General features: G+C 38.3%; 1 protein-coding gene across 2 annotated transcripts in view; it reads left to right on the top strand.

Annotated features, from left to right (window-relative positions):
* The window catches only part of LOC124167545, a 97,183-nt gene that overhangs the window by 17,747 nt on the left and 61,141 nt on the right, over positions 1–18,295 (top strand). Inside the window, exons 1-3 of one of the 2 annotated variants that reach the window (XM_046545512.1) lie at positions 1,548–1,748; positions 11,216–11,294; positions 15,121–15,283. In XM_046545512.1, coding sequence (XP_046401468.1) covers positions 11,225–11,294; positions 15,121–15,283 — 233 coding nt within the window. In that variant the 5' untranslated portion in view covers positions 1,548–1,748; positions 11,216–11,224. Of the gene's footprint in view, positions 1–1,547; positions 1,749–11,215; positions 11,295–15,120; positions 15,284–18,295 lie in introns of those variants that run through there. The other variant, XM_046545503.1, reaches the window with a different exon arrangement.

The following is an 18,295-nucleotide window of genomic DNA, read 5'->3' as shown; positions in this document are numbered from 1 at the left end:
TTACATCACTAATTTTGGAAGTAAACTAATTATCTCTCTCTCTTGCGTATCTAATTTGCCACTAGAATTTTGGGAACAGGAAAATGAATCTCAGGTAACATCAGTATTTTAGCTAACCTCATAGAATATTTTACTAACAAGGGAAGACCACGTACCTTGTTCCGCCTTTTCAATGCCGTATTTTTTATGGCATTCGGAATGGCGAACACATATCTGAACTGGTAGTGGTCCCATTGAATGGGCCTTAGTTTGGGTATAATTAATTGATTTCCATGCGGTACTTTCAACAAGCCTTATATAATTCCAAAATAGCGCACCCTTCTACAGATGGGTCGGTTGGTGTTGTGATTAGCGTCGTCGACTCTCACCTCGGACCACTGGGTATGAGGGCAGAGGTTGTTTAAACTCAGCAATACCGATTGGTGCCTTGAAAAACATGTTTTTGGCAATTATAACCATCGCATCGCGTCATGCATCGAATCAAGTAAAATTACCGTAGTTATTTTTCGATTCTTTATACAATAATTCTTGGGGTGATTTTTCTATATGCATGTGTAATGACTCAATTTCAGCGCTGATAGATTAAAAATAAACTGAAATTATAGACTTCTTCGCACAAAAGAGAGTTTTGGTGACATTGGAAAAATTTTGCTTTCATAGGCCCTTAAATAGGCAGCATAGGCAGAAAAGGCATAAACGGATACAATAAGCATTTTTAAGCAGTAAAAAATTGCCTTAATTTCGGCATAAATAAATCTGAATGAACTTTGACCTTCATAAAATTTGTTTCCGCTAAGTAAAAGAAAAATTAGGCATTATAGGCAATGTCCCCAGCTTAGTAATGCATGAAGTTCTACACTTTGAATATAGCGCCTGAGGGGCAGCACGTTATAGCCATTATAGCTTTCTGCAGAAAGTGTTGTAGGTTTTAAAAAATATAGAAATTTATGGTGCCGCGCTATTCATTGTGTGATAAAACATGGAGAAAATACTTGTGCAAGGAATAGATAGTGAAAAGACAATTATTGATATTAGATCCAATGCTGACGCCTCATTGCGTCCGCAAAATTTTCATACAGTGAATATTTGTCCTAAATATCCTTTTTCCCTAATTATCGAACAATGACGCTGAGTCCATAAAGTTAATCTTTGCTATTTATGAGTTATTATTTAATGCACTTATGTTAAATTGTAGATTCGTTTTCAATGCCAATATTGGAAAAAAAACCAATGCCGCCAATGCTGTTTCAGCTACGACTCATTCTTTTCGCGCTTTTCGCATTGCTGTATGTGGCACAAATGATGTTCGACAACAGTTAAGCTCTAATGTCATGCGCTACATTATTGGCCTGTAATTTTTTTAAAGATGCAAAAGCGTTCAAAATGTTATCTCATCATTGTTACTTCGTGGTTCAAGTAAATACAGGAATTTGTCCTTAATGCGCGAAGATGGGCTGGGTGTTGGTTGGGTACGTTGACGTGTTTTCGATGAATTTCTCATACCAGCCATGTTAAAAAAAGAACAACGATTGTTAAATTTGTGTTTTGAAAATCAAATGGTTTTTGCTACTGCTGTACATTGTGTATTATCACCTTGGAAATTTGCCTGTAATTATGGAAATACTGATTTATTAGTTAGTTTTACCAAAAGTTAGATGTTTGTTTTCACTGAAGTATGAAACCCATGGTAAACACTCCCGCCCGCCAGACTGTAATGGACATGGTTGTCGACGGCGACGATTTTTCAGGTAAATGATAGTTAGTAAAGCTGGGTTTGGGATCCTTTGCTGTGAGCTTGGCTTAGTGCTCATTGCCAATTGTATCGGAATTGTTTGAAAAGTTTCGTCGATAGGTCCTACTATTGCCTATTATTCCGCAGCGTCATCGGGTGCTACTGATTCTGGTGCAAGTAGACCAATGTAAACATAGCTCGTAAGATGACGTTAGAGTGTAATAGATGATTTATTATCCCCGAAAATTCTTTGGCAACGACTTTTAATCCCTTTCGCCCACAAATTTGCTTCCTTATACCCTATGTTTTATATACAGTAGCCTCATGTCTCATCGTAATGTTGTCGGTATTATTACCCGTTCATTTGCAGTTCTCTTCTGTACGTCTCGGGCTTACCCTTTTAATCGACATAATGATTTTGCACATCTTTTAAGTGATGAATGTCACAGTAACGGACAATCCAAAAGTCATATGCGATTGGCCTAATTCAAAATGAAAGTCCTCATTGTAATCGAGAAATATATCATAACCGTGTGTACATCCTCCAAGATATTGGCTGTTTTGTTTAGGAGCTCGATATTAAATTTTTTTGGTATTTATGCGCGATATATATTTATGTATGTTGTCCATTTTTACCTAATTACGATTTTAAATGCTGGAATGGACATGGTTGTCGACGGCGACGATCTTTCAGGTAAATGATAGTGGTAAAGCTGGGTTTGGGATCCTTTGCTGGTTTTACTTACAAAACCTAAAATTATGTCATGCAGCTACTTCCAATTGTGGTCTTAACTAGCATTATCAATTGTGTAATCTCCGATTTGTAGGTGGTAGAGTGTAGAATGAAACGAATGTCAGTGCGTTGTTTGGAATGCAGCACTGTAATGAAAAAGTTTGTGGGAAGAAATCGGACAATCAGCGAACAAATATGCTTTGCTTAATCCATTAATGTCTGTTTAGGAATTATACACTCATTATAAGATCTGGAAAATACCCACGCCGAACGCGCTTTTTCATACCGAGTCTATTTTCGAGAGTGTATTATCCATGAGCAGTGATATGGAATAAAAACATTCCTGCATGGCGTGCCGTGGACACAATTAAATGCCCAGAGTTTTTCTTCACTCGGCCTTTCGCGTAAAAATTGAGTTTACTTAGAAAGTTGAGTTTAAAATGCGCTCCGGTGTTATCGTTATTATAATAAGTGTTTTATTTTATTAATTATTACATGAATTTAAATATGTTTTAAGTTCTTACTGTAATTTCCCTGAAATCATAATTAATTTAACATAACCTCATATAATTTTTATGAAAACAGTGTATGCACTAGTTCTTTCCTTCATTTTGACTTCCGTCTTATTGCATGTGAGTGTTATATTCATTATGATTGTACTGAAAATCAATTTGAAGAAGCTGCTTCTTCAGATCAATCTTTCAATTCGGTGTGATCTTCCTTATTGATGTCCATACGTAGAATGAAATGTGTTAGGGGAGAGCTAAGTTGCCCCCCTCCCCCAAATGAGGGGAGTTTAAAGGCCTGGTTACACGGTACATTAACACGTACAAGTTAATGTACGTTTGCGTGAATCATTTTGGTGGACCAGAACGGAACATGTACGGATGCATGAACCAAATTAGAACAGGTTCTATTTTCCTTTATATTCTTGGATAATCAGTTGCATGAATTTCTATTCCAGAACCTGTAAATGTGTAGTCATTTTCAAAAGTTTTAGGACAAAGCTTGTGGCACCACTTCTGCTTCTCGAGGAATTTTAGTTACCCTTACTCTTTGTGTCTTCCTTGGTAACTCACCGAAAATATTTCATTTGCGCATTATTTATGCACTCACAAGGAGATGTTACTTGCAAACTGATCATTCTGTTTTGATTTTTGTTGGATTTAATAATAATTTCGTGTGTATTAACAGTGTACTTGTCCCGGTTTTCACGGTTGTTTTATATTTTACATATTATAATACTTGCACCACAATCAGTTGCTGTGGCCTAGTGGAGTAAACGTGCGACTGTGATGGTAATTATTGATAGTTTGAGTCCCTGACATGGAAACTATGCTCACATTTTTTTTAACTCGTTCACTTGTTTTGTATTTCTTTATGCATTTCAAATCATTTTAAATTCACTGCAACAGCATCATATACATTTTTTAAATTGCAATAGACCACATAAAAGTTAGGGCAAGTGTGGTTTTATCTTCTTCAAGATGGCCTACTTTTGAAAGGCAAGGGATTCGGAAAAGAGGGTGAGGCGGTGGTTAAGGTCGGATGAAAACCCGGCATTGTGAACAGTTCCAAGACTGGTGCAAGGAGTCACACATTTCATTTTATTACTGTAAACTTATTATTCTTTTTCGATTAATATAGATCTTAATTATTTGCAAGAATTCAATTACGTCGCACTCTCTTCGGTTTCCTCTGTTGCGCTGTCAGATTTGGACACTTATTTGCTCCTTCATGGGGTGTGTGCATTTTGTGAACTTTGATAGTGGTGAATTTATAATGAAAGATGATTTGCAATTTTCCACAAAAATAAATTTAATCTGACCCGAGTTTCGATGTTACTACATCATTTTCAAGGTACAAATGGTGGTAAGTGCAGTTAATTTATAAATATTTAGGAGGCGGGAGTGGGAGAACTGAGGGGAGAGAGAGGAGAAATGGGATGGAAAATCCTCAAGGAGGTGGCTGGAATGGGTAGAAGTGGAAAGCGTGGGGGGGAGGGGAGAGAGGAGAGGTGTTGCTTGGAAAAACCGGAGGAGGTAAAAAGGGTGGAAATAAAGGGTTTTTTTTCAGGGTTAACAAACTTTGAACATAGAAACGAAAGCATTTAAATTCACGTGGTGGTCTTCTTATCTTCGGGTGTTGTTTCCGAGGGCCATCGGTGAATGGTGTGGAATTTGTGTGTTGTCTTAGTTAAGTTATACAGAGTAAATAGCCTTAACAATCATCACATGGTACTTCTATAAGGTTTCGCATTGAATGTGTTCTCTGGTTCTCAATAGGGTAGTTTCCTTCATCAAAGAAAACGAAAGTCATTGATTGCGATTCGTTACCCACCATTACTGTATTCATAATATACAAATTATTTCGTTTTAGAAATACCAGTTTAGACGAATGGCAATGGTCCATTTTTATCCTCATTTTTAAAAGGGCCAGATTGGTGCCCATGCGATGCCACTCCACGTGACGTCACAGGGACCTAGTTTCTACACGAGAAGATAGGAGTTATACGTCGTCTGAGGTTACCAATGCATGCATGAGGCGCAGAGCTCAGGGAAACATGTCTTAATAATCACTTATTAAAACTGGCTAAGGTCGGAAAGTTTTCTTCATTTGATAAGGTATTAATAATCCTTATTTAAGCCAAGCGCTACCAGCCAGCAGGGTACTCAGCTACCCGCTAGCAGCCTGCATCGTATCAGCGCTCAACTCCCCTCAAAGTCACCTCACAAGAGGCAGCGGGAACCAGAAATACGTCACACGGAGAGATTTCCCGACATTCATACTTCGCGTCGCGTTTTCGCGCGCTAGAAAATTTTCACTTTTCATTTAATCGCGAAAAATAGATATCGTCATCTAAAAATCCAAAAGCGTGAAATACATACTCCAGGTGTAATAATCTTTCGATTAGGCAATAAAAAAATAATAGGAAACCACCCTATTAATTCCACAGTCCAACTAATCCCTCAGAAAGGATTTGTCCAATTAATCATTGAGCTGAAAAAGAAAGCTTGTTAATGTAGAGTGCCCTGTTGTGAATGCAAAACCTAGAAGGCCTAAATCTCACCATTTATTGTAGTGACACCCCTTTCTATCGTCATAGGGTTAGGTTGAACGCATTTTTGAGTATTTCAATCCCATAGGAGTCATATATTGTTTTTAGTAGTATTTGCTAGCTTGGATTTTGTAATATGATTATTACAGCTCACATATTACAGTGACTCTCCCCAATTCATCTTTTTTTTTCTTCGAGCTTGCTCTGGCCTGAGACTCGATTTGCTATTATGGTACCTGTCCCTTCTTTCCCTATATTGTTTAATATTTCGTGTAGTGGAAGAGGTAAACAGGTGATAAAAATAAGCAAAATTACCCTTGGAAATAGTTTGAATCAGACACAGAACCACAGATTGGCCATGGCCTAGCTCTGAACAGGGAAGAGGTGTATTCTTTCCCTGAAACACTTCAAAGTCCATCGCTATGCCCAAAGAAGATGTAATGATGGAATTCTTTAAGTCCACAGGTTAAGGTTTGTTTTTTTGTGTATTGCATAAGTATGGGACTATGGCCAGTAAACAGAATCATTTGCTAATCGAATGAATAGCAGTTACGATCCCGAGGAATATTAAGGCGTGTGTTACACACTGCATTAATTACAGGTTGTACCTTCCACGACTTGTTAATCTCAGAATCAGGTGGAGGGATAAGTATCCACAAAGTGTAAATTCATCCTGAAGGTCAGGAAACAATCTCTAGTCATGTTCTCCGATATCTGAGGAAGACGAAATCCTTGTTGCCAGTACATAGGCAGCCTTTGATATTTAATAAGAATGCTGATTCCGAAAAACTTTTTGCTTTTGTTTGGATTGGTGTCTATCGATTTCCCTGGTCAAACAAAAGAATACATACAGTAGACTTGCGATTATCAGGCTGCGGTATATCCGTGTTGCAGATTATCCGTGCATGATTTTCACTCTCACTCAATATTTTCCACGATCTTTATCAAAAAGGTAAATCAGACGCAAAATCACCAGAATAACTGCTTTAATACTAGGATACACCAGGCTTATTATTTCCGTTAGAATCCCCTTTGTAAAACGGAAGTGATCGCCTGCTAGCTGCATTCATAGGAGCACCATGTTCCTATTTTCCAAGCTTCGCAGTGCGCGACTGCACTCTGTGATCACGGATACACGTCCCGCAGCAGTTGCAATCCAGGCAATTTGTGCGAGAGGCGACGTACGTGGTGTGGTGCCTGACAGTGTAGTTTGCGACGTTGAGCAGTGGTTTTGAAGCATTCGTGCTGACCACTTTTCGGTATCCGTGATTACAAAGTCATGGATGTGTGGTTTTCGAAACCAAGCCTTACATTTGGCTTTAATAATACGAGTACAACCATGTTGTCGCCGCTAAAAAGATTGCGAACTGGCAAAGAAAGAGCTCTCAATGAGTCCGGGAAGCACTCTAAAATAACAGAATAATTGCATAAATAATAATTTATTGTTTTTTACGTAAATCATGAACATTACAAGATATTAAAGTAAACGTTTGGGTTATCCGTGTTTTCCGATTATTCGTGCCGTCTCTCCCCTTCATTAGCCCGGATAATCGGGAGTGTGCTGTATTGGTAAAATCTGCCGCAAGCTGAAAGAAAGCATTCGGGAAATATTTCAGCCAATGCTGAAGAGGGCTTGCAACTGGATCAGGGTTCTGAAAATGATTTTATCATTGTCAGTGGGGAAATACCAATGATTAGGTCAACTATTATTGTAAAATTTAACAAGGTAACTATAAGTTAATTAATAAGCATATCAACAGTAACATACCACTATCGTAACCTCACCAGTCTTTTGGCTGGATTTTTCTCTGGTGGATGAACCTTCACCTCGAAAGCTTTTGGCTGGGCTTGCTAATGAAAGGAGTGCCATCTCAGATTGCAAGGAAGGCTTAGAGATAGCCGTAAACTGTATGCTATTCTGTGAAGACGTAGGAGCCAATGAGAATGTCAAGGATACTTCTTCCTCAGTGGAGTCTTCTGAGCACTCGTCATTAATTTAGACGAGGAGGCAAGTATGTTCGATCTATGTCCTCATCACCACTTAGGTCACTTATCTGTGAGTCATTATCAAATAGCTCCAAGATCCTTTCCATTGTCAGTGGTTGTGTACGCTTTGCCATCTGCATACCAAATCAGAACACTGTTATCATTTAGATGCCCTACGTTATTTTCATTGCATGATTTTAACAACTTGAAACAATGTACTATTTATTGTATGAAAACTAATTAGAAGTTGCAAGAAAAAAATTATGAGAAATAATTCCTCTAGCTAGAAGCGGTGCCATCATGGTCACTCAATGAAAATCAAACTTTGACTTAGCAGATAGGTCCCAGGTACCCATGTAAAGGCGTTTCACTATCTTCATTGTAAAGGCCAGCTCAAGCGCAAAAATCCCCAAGAGTTAAATTGTAACACATCATGGAGTTCGATAATACACAACACGGTGTAAGGGATCCGACTACGAAGACAAAAGTTACACAAAAATATAGAACTGTCCACATCTCAGACATCCATTGGTGTAAGTTACGAGTTATTCGTCAAAATCGTGTCATCAATTCTACGAAATTCTGACATGAGCAAGGTCATGTGGGGTATTGTTCACCAAGATGGTCAAATTGAGTTCAATGTAACTGGGAATAGGAGAAAGCAAGATACTAAATACATAATTGGGGAAGTAATTGACCATGGCTTCTATTCTAGAAGCTTATATGTGCAGCAACAGGAAACAAAATAAACATTCGAGACAAGGTTGCTATTTGATGGGTGATGGGTTTCATTACAGAAAATTTAAAAACCAAGAGTGATTAAAACTCCCTTTTCTGAATCCCTTGCATTTCAAATATAGGGATTCTTGAAAGGTACAAAACCACACTTGTTTTAACTTTTATGTGGCTCACTGCAATTCATGATCGTCTATTTTATCCCCTGTTGCGGTCCTTAAAGTAAAAATGAGCAAAAATTAGTCTCGTGAGATGATGAAAACACTCAACTAGGACATCTGTAATAATGATTTCATGTTCAACAAAAAGGAAGCGAATTATTAGAATCGCAATATAAGAAGAGGTAAGTGTTTAGGAAAGAATAAAAGATTTACATACGGCATCGAGGCTGAATTGTACAGGTGAACTTTATGGAGGACATGCAATTCCGAGTGAGTGAGCAGCTGGAGAAATGACTACTTGTGAAACACTAGAGCCATCCGTTCGATCACTATGATATTCGGCTGAGGACTTTTTAGTAACTGATCAATTAGGATAGAAAAATGTGATTTCAATGCATGTTTACGCCACTATTCATAGCATCATCTCAACTACAATGTCCATCATTTATTAATAACATTTTCCTGGCGGAAAACACTGCCTCATGTTTATATCATGGCTTTTTATTCTACCCTCAATCTTGCTGATAAGGGACATGAAAATATCTTCACTCATCGTCAAGTAATGTCGATAATTTATGGGAATATCGGCAACCAACTCCTTCTCCAACATGGGTAGCACATCTACTCCAATGCTTTCATCTCCTCTTTTTGGCCAAGTCCAATTCTCTCTCTGTTTTCTTTTTTTCGCCTCTTTGATATTCAAGAGGCCTGCTAATACAATTTCGACTGCAAAATAAGACAGAAACCTCCACTTCACAACCTTCCACAGTTGTTTACTTTACTATCGTCTTTTGTTTGTTTTCCAATTTTTGGTCCAAATGAAATGCATGGTGGGAGCCCCATCCCGTTATATACAAATTTTTGGACCAAATGCGTTTGCATCAAAATTTCTAGTACATGTAGTATTATTTGGTTTAATGCTAATTATTAATCACAATAGTGCTCAACATACTGTAAGTCATTTCTACTTAGTGTCTGGTCTGTTGGATTCCCTTAACACTTCTTAATAAAAATAATTTCATAGTTACCACGCTGTGCCATACTCCACTGGGTTGTATGCCACTTCAACCAATGATTATCACTCTCCTTTCTTGCAGTGGATAATTCCTTGTGTGTTCAACGGCATCCTCGGCCTTGTTAATTAAATGTAAAAAGAATGAAGTATATTTCCACTTAGATTTTTTCATGCTCAACTAGTTTTGACTCAAGTCATGTGTCATCTTTGCTAGAATGCTTCTGGTTTTTCTTATCTGGCTGGTCTGGAAGCTGACTGGTTTTTCTTATCATGCATGTTAAACCACAATGGCATTACAATTGAAATCAACGGTCTGAGGTGAAATGTTGTGGAAGGTACTCACTTTTTGAAATCTTTACTTGGAGACTTTTCTGACCTTTATAACTGGAGTCCTTAATAACCTGTCCACTGACTCCACGACATTTTCCTTGGGTGTCAGCTGACTGGTTTTTTCTGTGTGTGATTCAAGAACCCATATAGTGACCTCTAAGTTATGCTGCGAGTGTCTCCTCTGGTTGTTCATTTGCATCACCTTATCCCCTACCCTTTTATCTTGGGATGATCCATCACTTTTTCATTGGTGGGCTTCATTATGACAACCCGGTTGATTATATCTTTTTATTGTTCTCCCTATCCCTTCTTGAATTTGCTGATCGAGAAACAAAAATTGGTGGCATCCAGGGGTGTCAGTGCCAAAACGCTGTTCCGGCACTGGTTAAAAAAAGGAATAACATTCAAATAACACTTCGTAATATAACTGTGATAAAACTTCAATATAAATTCGTAATCTAGGCAAAAAATTTGGTAATAAAATTTAATTAATTACTTGTAATTAAAAAACACACAAATTAATATTTCACCTCTAAAAAAAGTTAATGAAAGTGCGTTCCACCACCTCTACTTTTTGCCATGATGTCACTGGTGGCATCCAAATGTTACTTGGCCCCCATGAGGCGACATTAAATAAACATGGCTATTTTTGCGATATTACAGTCAGCAGTATTTTTGTATTATATGAATTTAAGTTCAAGAAAAAATGTGTGGTGATTCGAATTAGGTCAATAATTAATCTTTTTTTGCCATCCCTCCAGTTAAAATTTGGTCCATACCCCTACTGTTTATGATTTGATTGATTCCCTGCAATCCTGGGATGAACAAGTGTGGAGTAAATTAATTTTCATGGGGCAAAGTTTTCAGTGTTTTGTCTAGCATATTCCTATTTCATCACTTTGTAACATATGGCAGCTTCTGGCAATTGAATTTTTGCACGTCCAGTTTTCGTATGGAGGTGGCTATCGTAGTTAAGTGTGTAATGCCGAAACTGATTTTTTTGTTTGATATCACTGCGGTTTTGATCCTAATTATTGGACCAAAACCGCCGAGTATGGCATAAATCTAGCCATTTATTAGGAAGTGATGGAAAGCAGGCAAACTTTTCAGACAGAAGTTCTATAATTCCTGTGGCATTTTGGGCTGTATCATTAGTAGCTTTGAATTGTATTTTATTCGTATTCCTTATCAAAATAGTTTATTTTTAATTGCAATGCATTTGGGAATTTAATAATGTCTCAACGTCAATGCACTTTTTGAATACGGTGATCAACTGGCTAGAGTATCGATATCATCGATATATCGAAATGCGTATATGTGCGCATGCGCATTTTGGACATGTTCCTGCAATGGGTGGAAGAAATACACATCCTTACGCAGAATTGGATATTAGTTTTTTACATTTTTGTCGCTGATGGCTATGAAGTTTCATGGAAATAATCCACAATATGTGCTCTGTTCCTAGACTGGCAGCATGACACACTCTCAAGAAGCCAGGGTGTCCAGCTCCGGGGACTTCCGACTCGGCGAAGAAAGCAGATCCAGTGAGTACAGCCATTATCCAAGAGAAGTCTTCAATGCTTTTCATCATTTCTATTGAGTCTGCTTGACATTTTAACCTACGGGTAATGGGGATGAAGGCGGTGGAATGTGTTATTTTACTCACTTCCTTGTTTGCTCGACCATTTCTTATGGAAGTACATCCCAGAGGCCGTTGTTAGTATGATTACTGTTATGAACGATGGACCTAAACGTTGAACGTCAGGTGTTACGTCTACTTTTTGTTGTTTAAATGGTATTTTACTATTAAAGTTTAAGTGTATGTTTACGTATCACCCGTAGCATTTTGTAAACGGTATCCCAGCTAATGTCGTTCACCCCCAGCGTACGTATCCGATCTTGCAGGTGATCCAAATATGAACCTTTCATCAGATTGTTTTTACACGATGATTTTCTTTGTTTTTCGGTATTTTAAACCATATTTCTGTACTAAAGTGGAATATATCCGCTTATTTATCTATTTTACGCCGACTTGATGTAAACATTGCTTTTGTTGACGTTCGTCATAGGAGGCCAATGGTAGGTCTTTCCATCTATCGGGTACTAGAACTGAATATTCCGTTTTAATTCGCACGTTTGCTGTTTCATAGAGTTTCTTCCTCGTAAATTTTCAAATGTTTGATGAATTGATGTATTTATTATACTATCTTGGTGCCATGAGTCGTTACATCCCATTATTATGGGCTTTTAATACATTTACATAATTAGTTTCCTGCTGCTCTCAGGTGTGAACTGCGGCACTCTATGAACTTGTTAATTTTGTCTAATGGTAAATTGAAGCTGTAAACTCATCTCTATTAATGGATTGTGTTGTTAATTTCAGCGTGCAAAGAAACTCAAACTTTTCAATTGTATGAGGTTTCATTTTTTTATTTTTAGTTGTTAATGTACATGGAATGTTGATATTTTTGGTGCCAGTCTGCATTTTATTGGATGTATCATTAGGAAAACTTTCTTGAGAAGTGATAAATGTAGGTCTCCAATGAATAGGCCCAGTATTTGGCCTATAAAACCATGAGCAAATAAGTTAGTGGGAAACATTAAACTGCATTGGTGTTGTGGAGGAAAAGCTTTTTGGGAAGCGACTGTGTAGTTGCTGAAGTACGCTTACATGTTTATCAGTGTTCATTCATGCTTCCTTTGATGCTGGATTCGTGTTGATCACCAGTGCGAGATTCACCTTTTGTGTGTTTAATTGTGTTCATAATCCAGTACTGCTGTTGAAGTAAGTGGTAAAGCACTCTTTCAAGGTCTTATTCAGGAATGTTGTAGTTAATACATTAGTTTGGTTCCCATCTATCCCCTTTCAAGACCTAAGATTATTCTGTCAATGGAATGTGGTATGGCCAGGATTAATTTTTAAGCTGGTGTTCAGTTCCAAGTCAATGTTATGCCAGCCAGCCAATGTTTTGTTGATATATTTTCTACTTTTCATGTAAAAGTAATAGTTTTTATCCTTTAATATGTTGTTTTAATTCAAATGGACTGCTAATTCATCTCTATTAGACATTTTTGAGATTTTCAACTGTCAGTATCCAGATTCTTCATTCATGTTGGTTGACTTGTACAGCTGTACGTTCTTAAGCCATCCTTTCATCTACTGGTTGAAAGTGGGAGGAACTGCATTGTATGGAAATGGACTCTGGTAGATATATCATAATCAGCATTGACGTTGTATTACTTTTTAATCGGATTCCTCATTCAGACACCCAAAATCCTAAGGAAGACATTTGAACCTGGCACCATAACATTTTTTACCCATGTTTTTATTTCCATCTTTTTCCTGTTTTAATGAGAATTTTAGTAGAAAACTGATGGAGTAGCTATGAGATTGTTGCAAACTTTGTCATGGATGATTTTGCATAAGATGCCCTCAGATTGATGTCACAACATCCCAAGTGTTTCATTCATTATGTAGATTTCCATTAATTAATGGAAATATTCCTACCATATTATTATACAGGATGAGGACCAGTTCAGATTTAAGAAAAGCAAGGGCAGAAGAGAAGCAATTTTGGATCTTAGGCTACTCATAGAGAAGAAAATGGAGAAGAACAAATTGACTTTCATAGCCTTTGTCAGTTTAGAGAAGGCATTTGATGTGGAAAGGAATTCAATGCTTAGAATTCTGAAATAAATTGGAGTGCTTTACTATGATCGTAGAATTGTTCATAGTTTGTATAAAAAGCGAGTAGCTGTGATCAAATGTGATTTCAACCGATTTGGAACCACGGGCATGAAGAAATTGAATCACTCCGCGCACAACAACTCGAGACGGAACAGGCACCGAGGTGGCGGGACGCGACGTCGAGGACTCCATTTCAACGAGTTGCTGTGACTCTGTTTTCAAGGCTACTGAGCCTATCTTCCTCTCATTCTATTCAGAAGATTCCCTTCTTTTGTACAATGTAGCCACATTTGTCAAAAAGTGCCTCTAGCGATCTACACACCAAAACGGAACTTATTTTCTGGATGACCCTCGTACTAACTAAGGGAATGGGAGTTTGCCACTTGTTCAGGGTCAAGCATTGGTACATTTACCTTAAAACTAAAAAAGATCTGTCAGTGAGACTGGGGAGGGACGAGTTACATTTCCATTCGCATGTAACTTGATATTTCTCTTCTAAGCTAATGATTTATGATCTGTTTGGGTTTGGAGAGGGAACAAAAAATGTCAGGAGGCATGGGCCGAGGGTGGGGGCTAATGGTTTTGTTAAATCTGCAACGTAGTTATTATTGATGTGGTTATTATCCTACAGTGCTGACTTGTTCAATCTCTTGAAAAGATTCACACTATGTGTCAGTCATATTTTGCCTTTTTGTTTTCCACGGTTTTAATTGTTACATAACCCGTACAAAAGCTTATAAACGGAATGGTTCATGAGTAGGACACTGTAAATCAGAACTCTTTCCACTCTTATGGGCGTTGCGTTCACTGAAGCTTTAATTTAAAATTTCGGATTCATATCCAATGTCTTCCACGTCTTTGGATAGGATGTATCCGGTGAAGGGCAATATCTGCGGATATTTGGATCCGATGTATCTGATCCGACCATCCCCAATGGAAAGGTGTTTCATCCCTACCCCGTCTCACCAACTGACCTTTTTTGGCCTACCAGCTTCAATTCTCCTCATTTCAGGAGGCCAAATGCTTTGTTGGTCACCTTGTGGGTCCAAAGATGTCTAAATAGATTTCGGCAGATTAGATGACACGCTCGAGGTCAAAGAGAAAAAGAATGAGACCAAATACAACTCATTTCTAAGAGTATTTAAGTTTTAAAGTTCTAATTCATTGACACCAAACATTTTAGTTACAGCAAGGCTATACTAATATTCAACTTAGTCCTAAAAGCACAATTTTCAAAGAAACTATGGCAGCATGAGCTCACTCAAGCAGGACGAGACAGACTTGAAACGCAAACTGTATACATCACAAAGCTGCATAGCTAGCCTGCCTTCGCTTTGAAGGCAACGACATCACATGCAAGATCGCCCATGTTTGTCCTTTGCTCCCCCATCACAGCCTCTTGCTTGAAAGACAAATGGAGTGTATGCCTTCCCCTCTTTTGTTTATCTTTAATATCTCCTTTTACTTTTGAAAATAATGGTCTGAATCCAGTTACAGAGTTTTTTTTTATTTTTCAAGTTTTTACCAATGTAAGACATCTTTGTGGTAGGATGTTGTCAATGATATGGCTAGATTGTTCAAACATCGCCATTCCTTACTGTTGGTAATTATTGTAAATATATATTTTAATTTTTTCTATGTTAAAACTATTTAGTTATCATTATTACTCTTCTTTTCCCTAGGTGTATCAGCACTAGTGAGCCGTTTTTGTGATTCTGCAAAAATGAAAGACCAGAAATTGCAAGATCCATTCCCATGGATGAATGGATTTTGTAATCTTTGCCAAGCAGCAGTGGGCAGCAGGAACATAAGGCATCTCGAGAACCTTCTGAATGTGTACCTTGAGTAAGTACTGTGCTGCATGTTTATGATTAGAGTTCCTTGAGTGGCAGGGATACAAAGTCACTATATCAATTGATTTTGGGCATTGGTTTTTGGGTAATGGAAGGAACAGGAAAACCATGATAAAATTCAAAAAACGAAGTAAGTTGCTGATTCCCTGCTATTTCATATTATATTCCAAATGCATTCATGGCGGTGCTCCCGATGCCAATTTAACTGAGAATTTGATAGTAATATTTCAGTTGCTTCAAATTCCTTGTCTCCTCAATCTCCCATACTCATACTCGCTCTGCGGAATAGCTTCAGAGTATGATATATGCGATTAAATCATGTACATATGCAGTAAGTCTTTGACATACAAACAAGACTCGTTCCGTGCATCCACACCGTGGGGTGTGGATGGTGGGTCAAACTCTAGATATAGAGGTTAGCTGCGATATAAGCGAGTTCTCTCGTCGAAGAAGCAGTCGTGGGCAAAAAGCAGCAGCATTCAAAGGTGGTATGGGTCTATCCCTGGGTAAGATAGACCATCTAAATGATACATTAAACCTGTGAAGATACCGTGACTTGGTGATGGGAGGCCGCCAACAATTATGCCTCACGTCACCCGGGGGAGAGGGCAGAAGCTCTTCTTCATATGAGTGAAGGTGGAGACCACGGTGGTCAGTACAGTGACACTCATTTTACTTCAGGCATGGTAACATTTACTTTAACGGCACCATTACTGTGATGTGGAAGGCAAGGGGAAACTACATTATTATCCCGAGGAGTCGCAGGTACTACAACTTTAAATTATCTGACATGATGGTCTTCTCTCAGGTAAAAATTTCGGGAGGTAAACTAGTCCCCCATTCAGATCTCATAGCGGGGACTACCAGAGAGGGTACATCGGTCAATTGTGATTAAGTTATGAGGATAGGTACCAGGAACGTGACATCACTTAGGACTTGTGGTAAGCTGGAAAACCTTAAGGTGGAAATGAAATGATTGAATATTGACGTGCTAGGAATCAGTGAAATGAAGTGGCCTGAGGCGGGAGACCTTTGGAGTGGAAGCTATAGGATTATACACACAGGATCTCTAAATGGTAATGTTGGGGTTGGGATTATGCTCAGAATGATTGCCGGAATGCATGTGAAAAGCTTCCCTCAGTACAATGACAGGATAGTCATGGTGGAGTTAGAGACTAAGCTGGTAGACACCGTAGTGGTACAGGTTTACATGTGTAGGACAGACTACGAGGAGGAGGAAGTTGAAGACATCTACAATGATATCAGGGAAGTATTCAAACAGGTAAGGGTTGATGAAACCTTGTTCTTTTAGGTGAATCTAACGCTGTCATCGGCAAAGGTCAGGATTGAAAAATAACTGTAAAATGTGCATTAGGAAAACAAAGAGGAGAAAGGCTCCTGGAATTCTGCACAGAACACAAATTAGTGGTTGCCAGCACGCTTTTTAAGAATCCTTTGCGAAGAAGATATACATGGAAAATGCAAGGAGACAAAAGAAGATTTCAACTAGACTGTATTTTAGTGAAGCAGAGGTTTAGAAACCAGATAAAGGACTGTAAAAGCTACCTGGGGGCAGATATCGACAGTGATCATAAACTAGTGATGATGGAATGCCATCCGGAATTCAAGAAATTGAAGAAATCAGTGAAGATCACATGGCAATTAGAGAAACTAAGGGAGCCAAAAAATTTACAGGCCTCTCAAGAGGTATTGGAGAGCAAGATAGGATTAGATCTGACTGAAAAATCAGTGGAGAATAGCTGGACAAATATCAAAAGTGGATTTCAGAAGGCCACTTGAGAAGTTCTAGGGAGAAGAAAATGTGTTAAGAAAAAGCCATGGATCACGGATGAAGTTCTTGACCTCATTGAAGAACGGAGAAAGTAAAAGAATACACATACTGAGGAAGGACCAGCTTGCTACAAGAGAATAAGGAATGAGATTTGCCTCAAAGCGAGGAAAGCCAGAGAAGCGTGGATGAGGAATATATGCGAGGACATCCAAAATAACAGCGTGCAAGGGAAACAGCCTATAGAGTGAGTGACCATTTCAAGGAACGAAGCACAAGATGCAATAACATAAGGGACAAGAATGGAAATATTCTACAGTGGAACCACTATCTATCGTTCCTGCATTGATCGTTTTCCCACATTCATCATTCGCAGTTCCTGGTCCCAAATAAAGTTCAATATAGACAATGTAATTTTTTCCTGTGTCTATTGTTCCTCGAAGTATCGTTTTCCCGCATTGATCGTTAGAAGGTCGTGGTCCCGACGTATAATTTTCCCACATCCATCGTTTGACGAAATTGAGACAAAATATATGCAATGTGTCATTTATGGCTAATAACGATAGGCGCATAGTTTGAATCTTCCCCAGGAGATGTAACTACCATAGGGAGAAGCTCAGTGCAGTGGGAAAGTAACATTTGTGCATTTCCCAAGATCTGATATCCCTCTCCACTCAGCACTCACCTCCCCCCCTCTGACGCTTTCCTCTTTTCCATAAGCAAACAACAGCTCGCGCAGGAATCATATTACGAAGACCTTAGGTTCGAAAAAAAATGTCAAGTTACATGAGAACAGTAGAAATGTGTTTCACACTTCCCCTTTTCATGCCCACTGAACTTTTTCAGCTTACCTACTTCAAAGTTCCCAATTTGTGGGGGTCAACTGCTGCATGAATCACATGTATAAGCCCAAAAGATGTATAGCATTGAATTTCAGCTATTGCTATTATACTTTTATTAGATTGAAATGTTAGTAATTTGCACGTAATTCATAAAAGAACGATACCAAACATGACGTATTTCTAACGTTTTTTTTTAAGCATTTTAAGCAAGGAAATAGTTGGAAAATATGATGGTGATTTATGGCGAAACTTGATGCAGTGAGTCCTCATTTAACGTCACTTACCGTTCCTGAAAAATTTGACGATAAACGAAATGACGTTAATTGAAGCATAATATGCCATAAATAACAATGTAAAAAGTGAATATCAGCTC

Source organism: Ischnura elegans, chromosome 1, assembly GCF_921293095.1.
Source record: "Ischnura elegans chromosome 1, ioIscEleg1.1, whole genome shotgun sequence".
Classification (NCBI taxonomy): Eukaryota; Metazoa; Arthropoda; class Insecta; order Odonata; family Coenagrionidae; genus Ischnura; species Ischnura elegans.
Note: the sequence above shows the minus strand (reverse complement) of the source record. Positions and strands in the feature narration are given on the sequence as shown.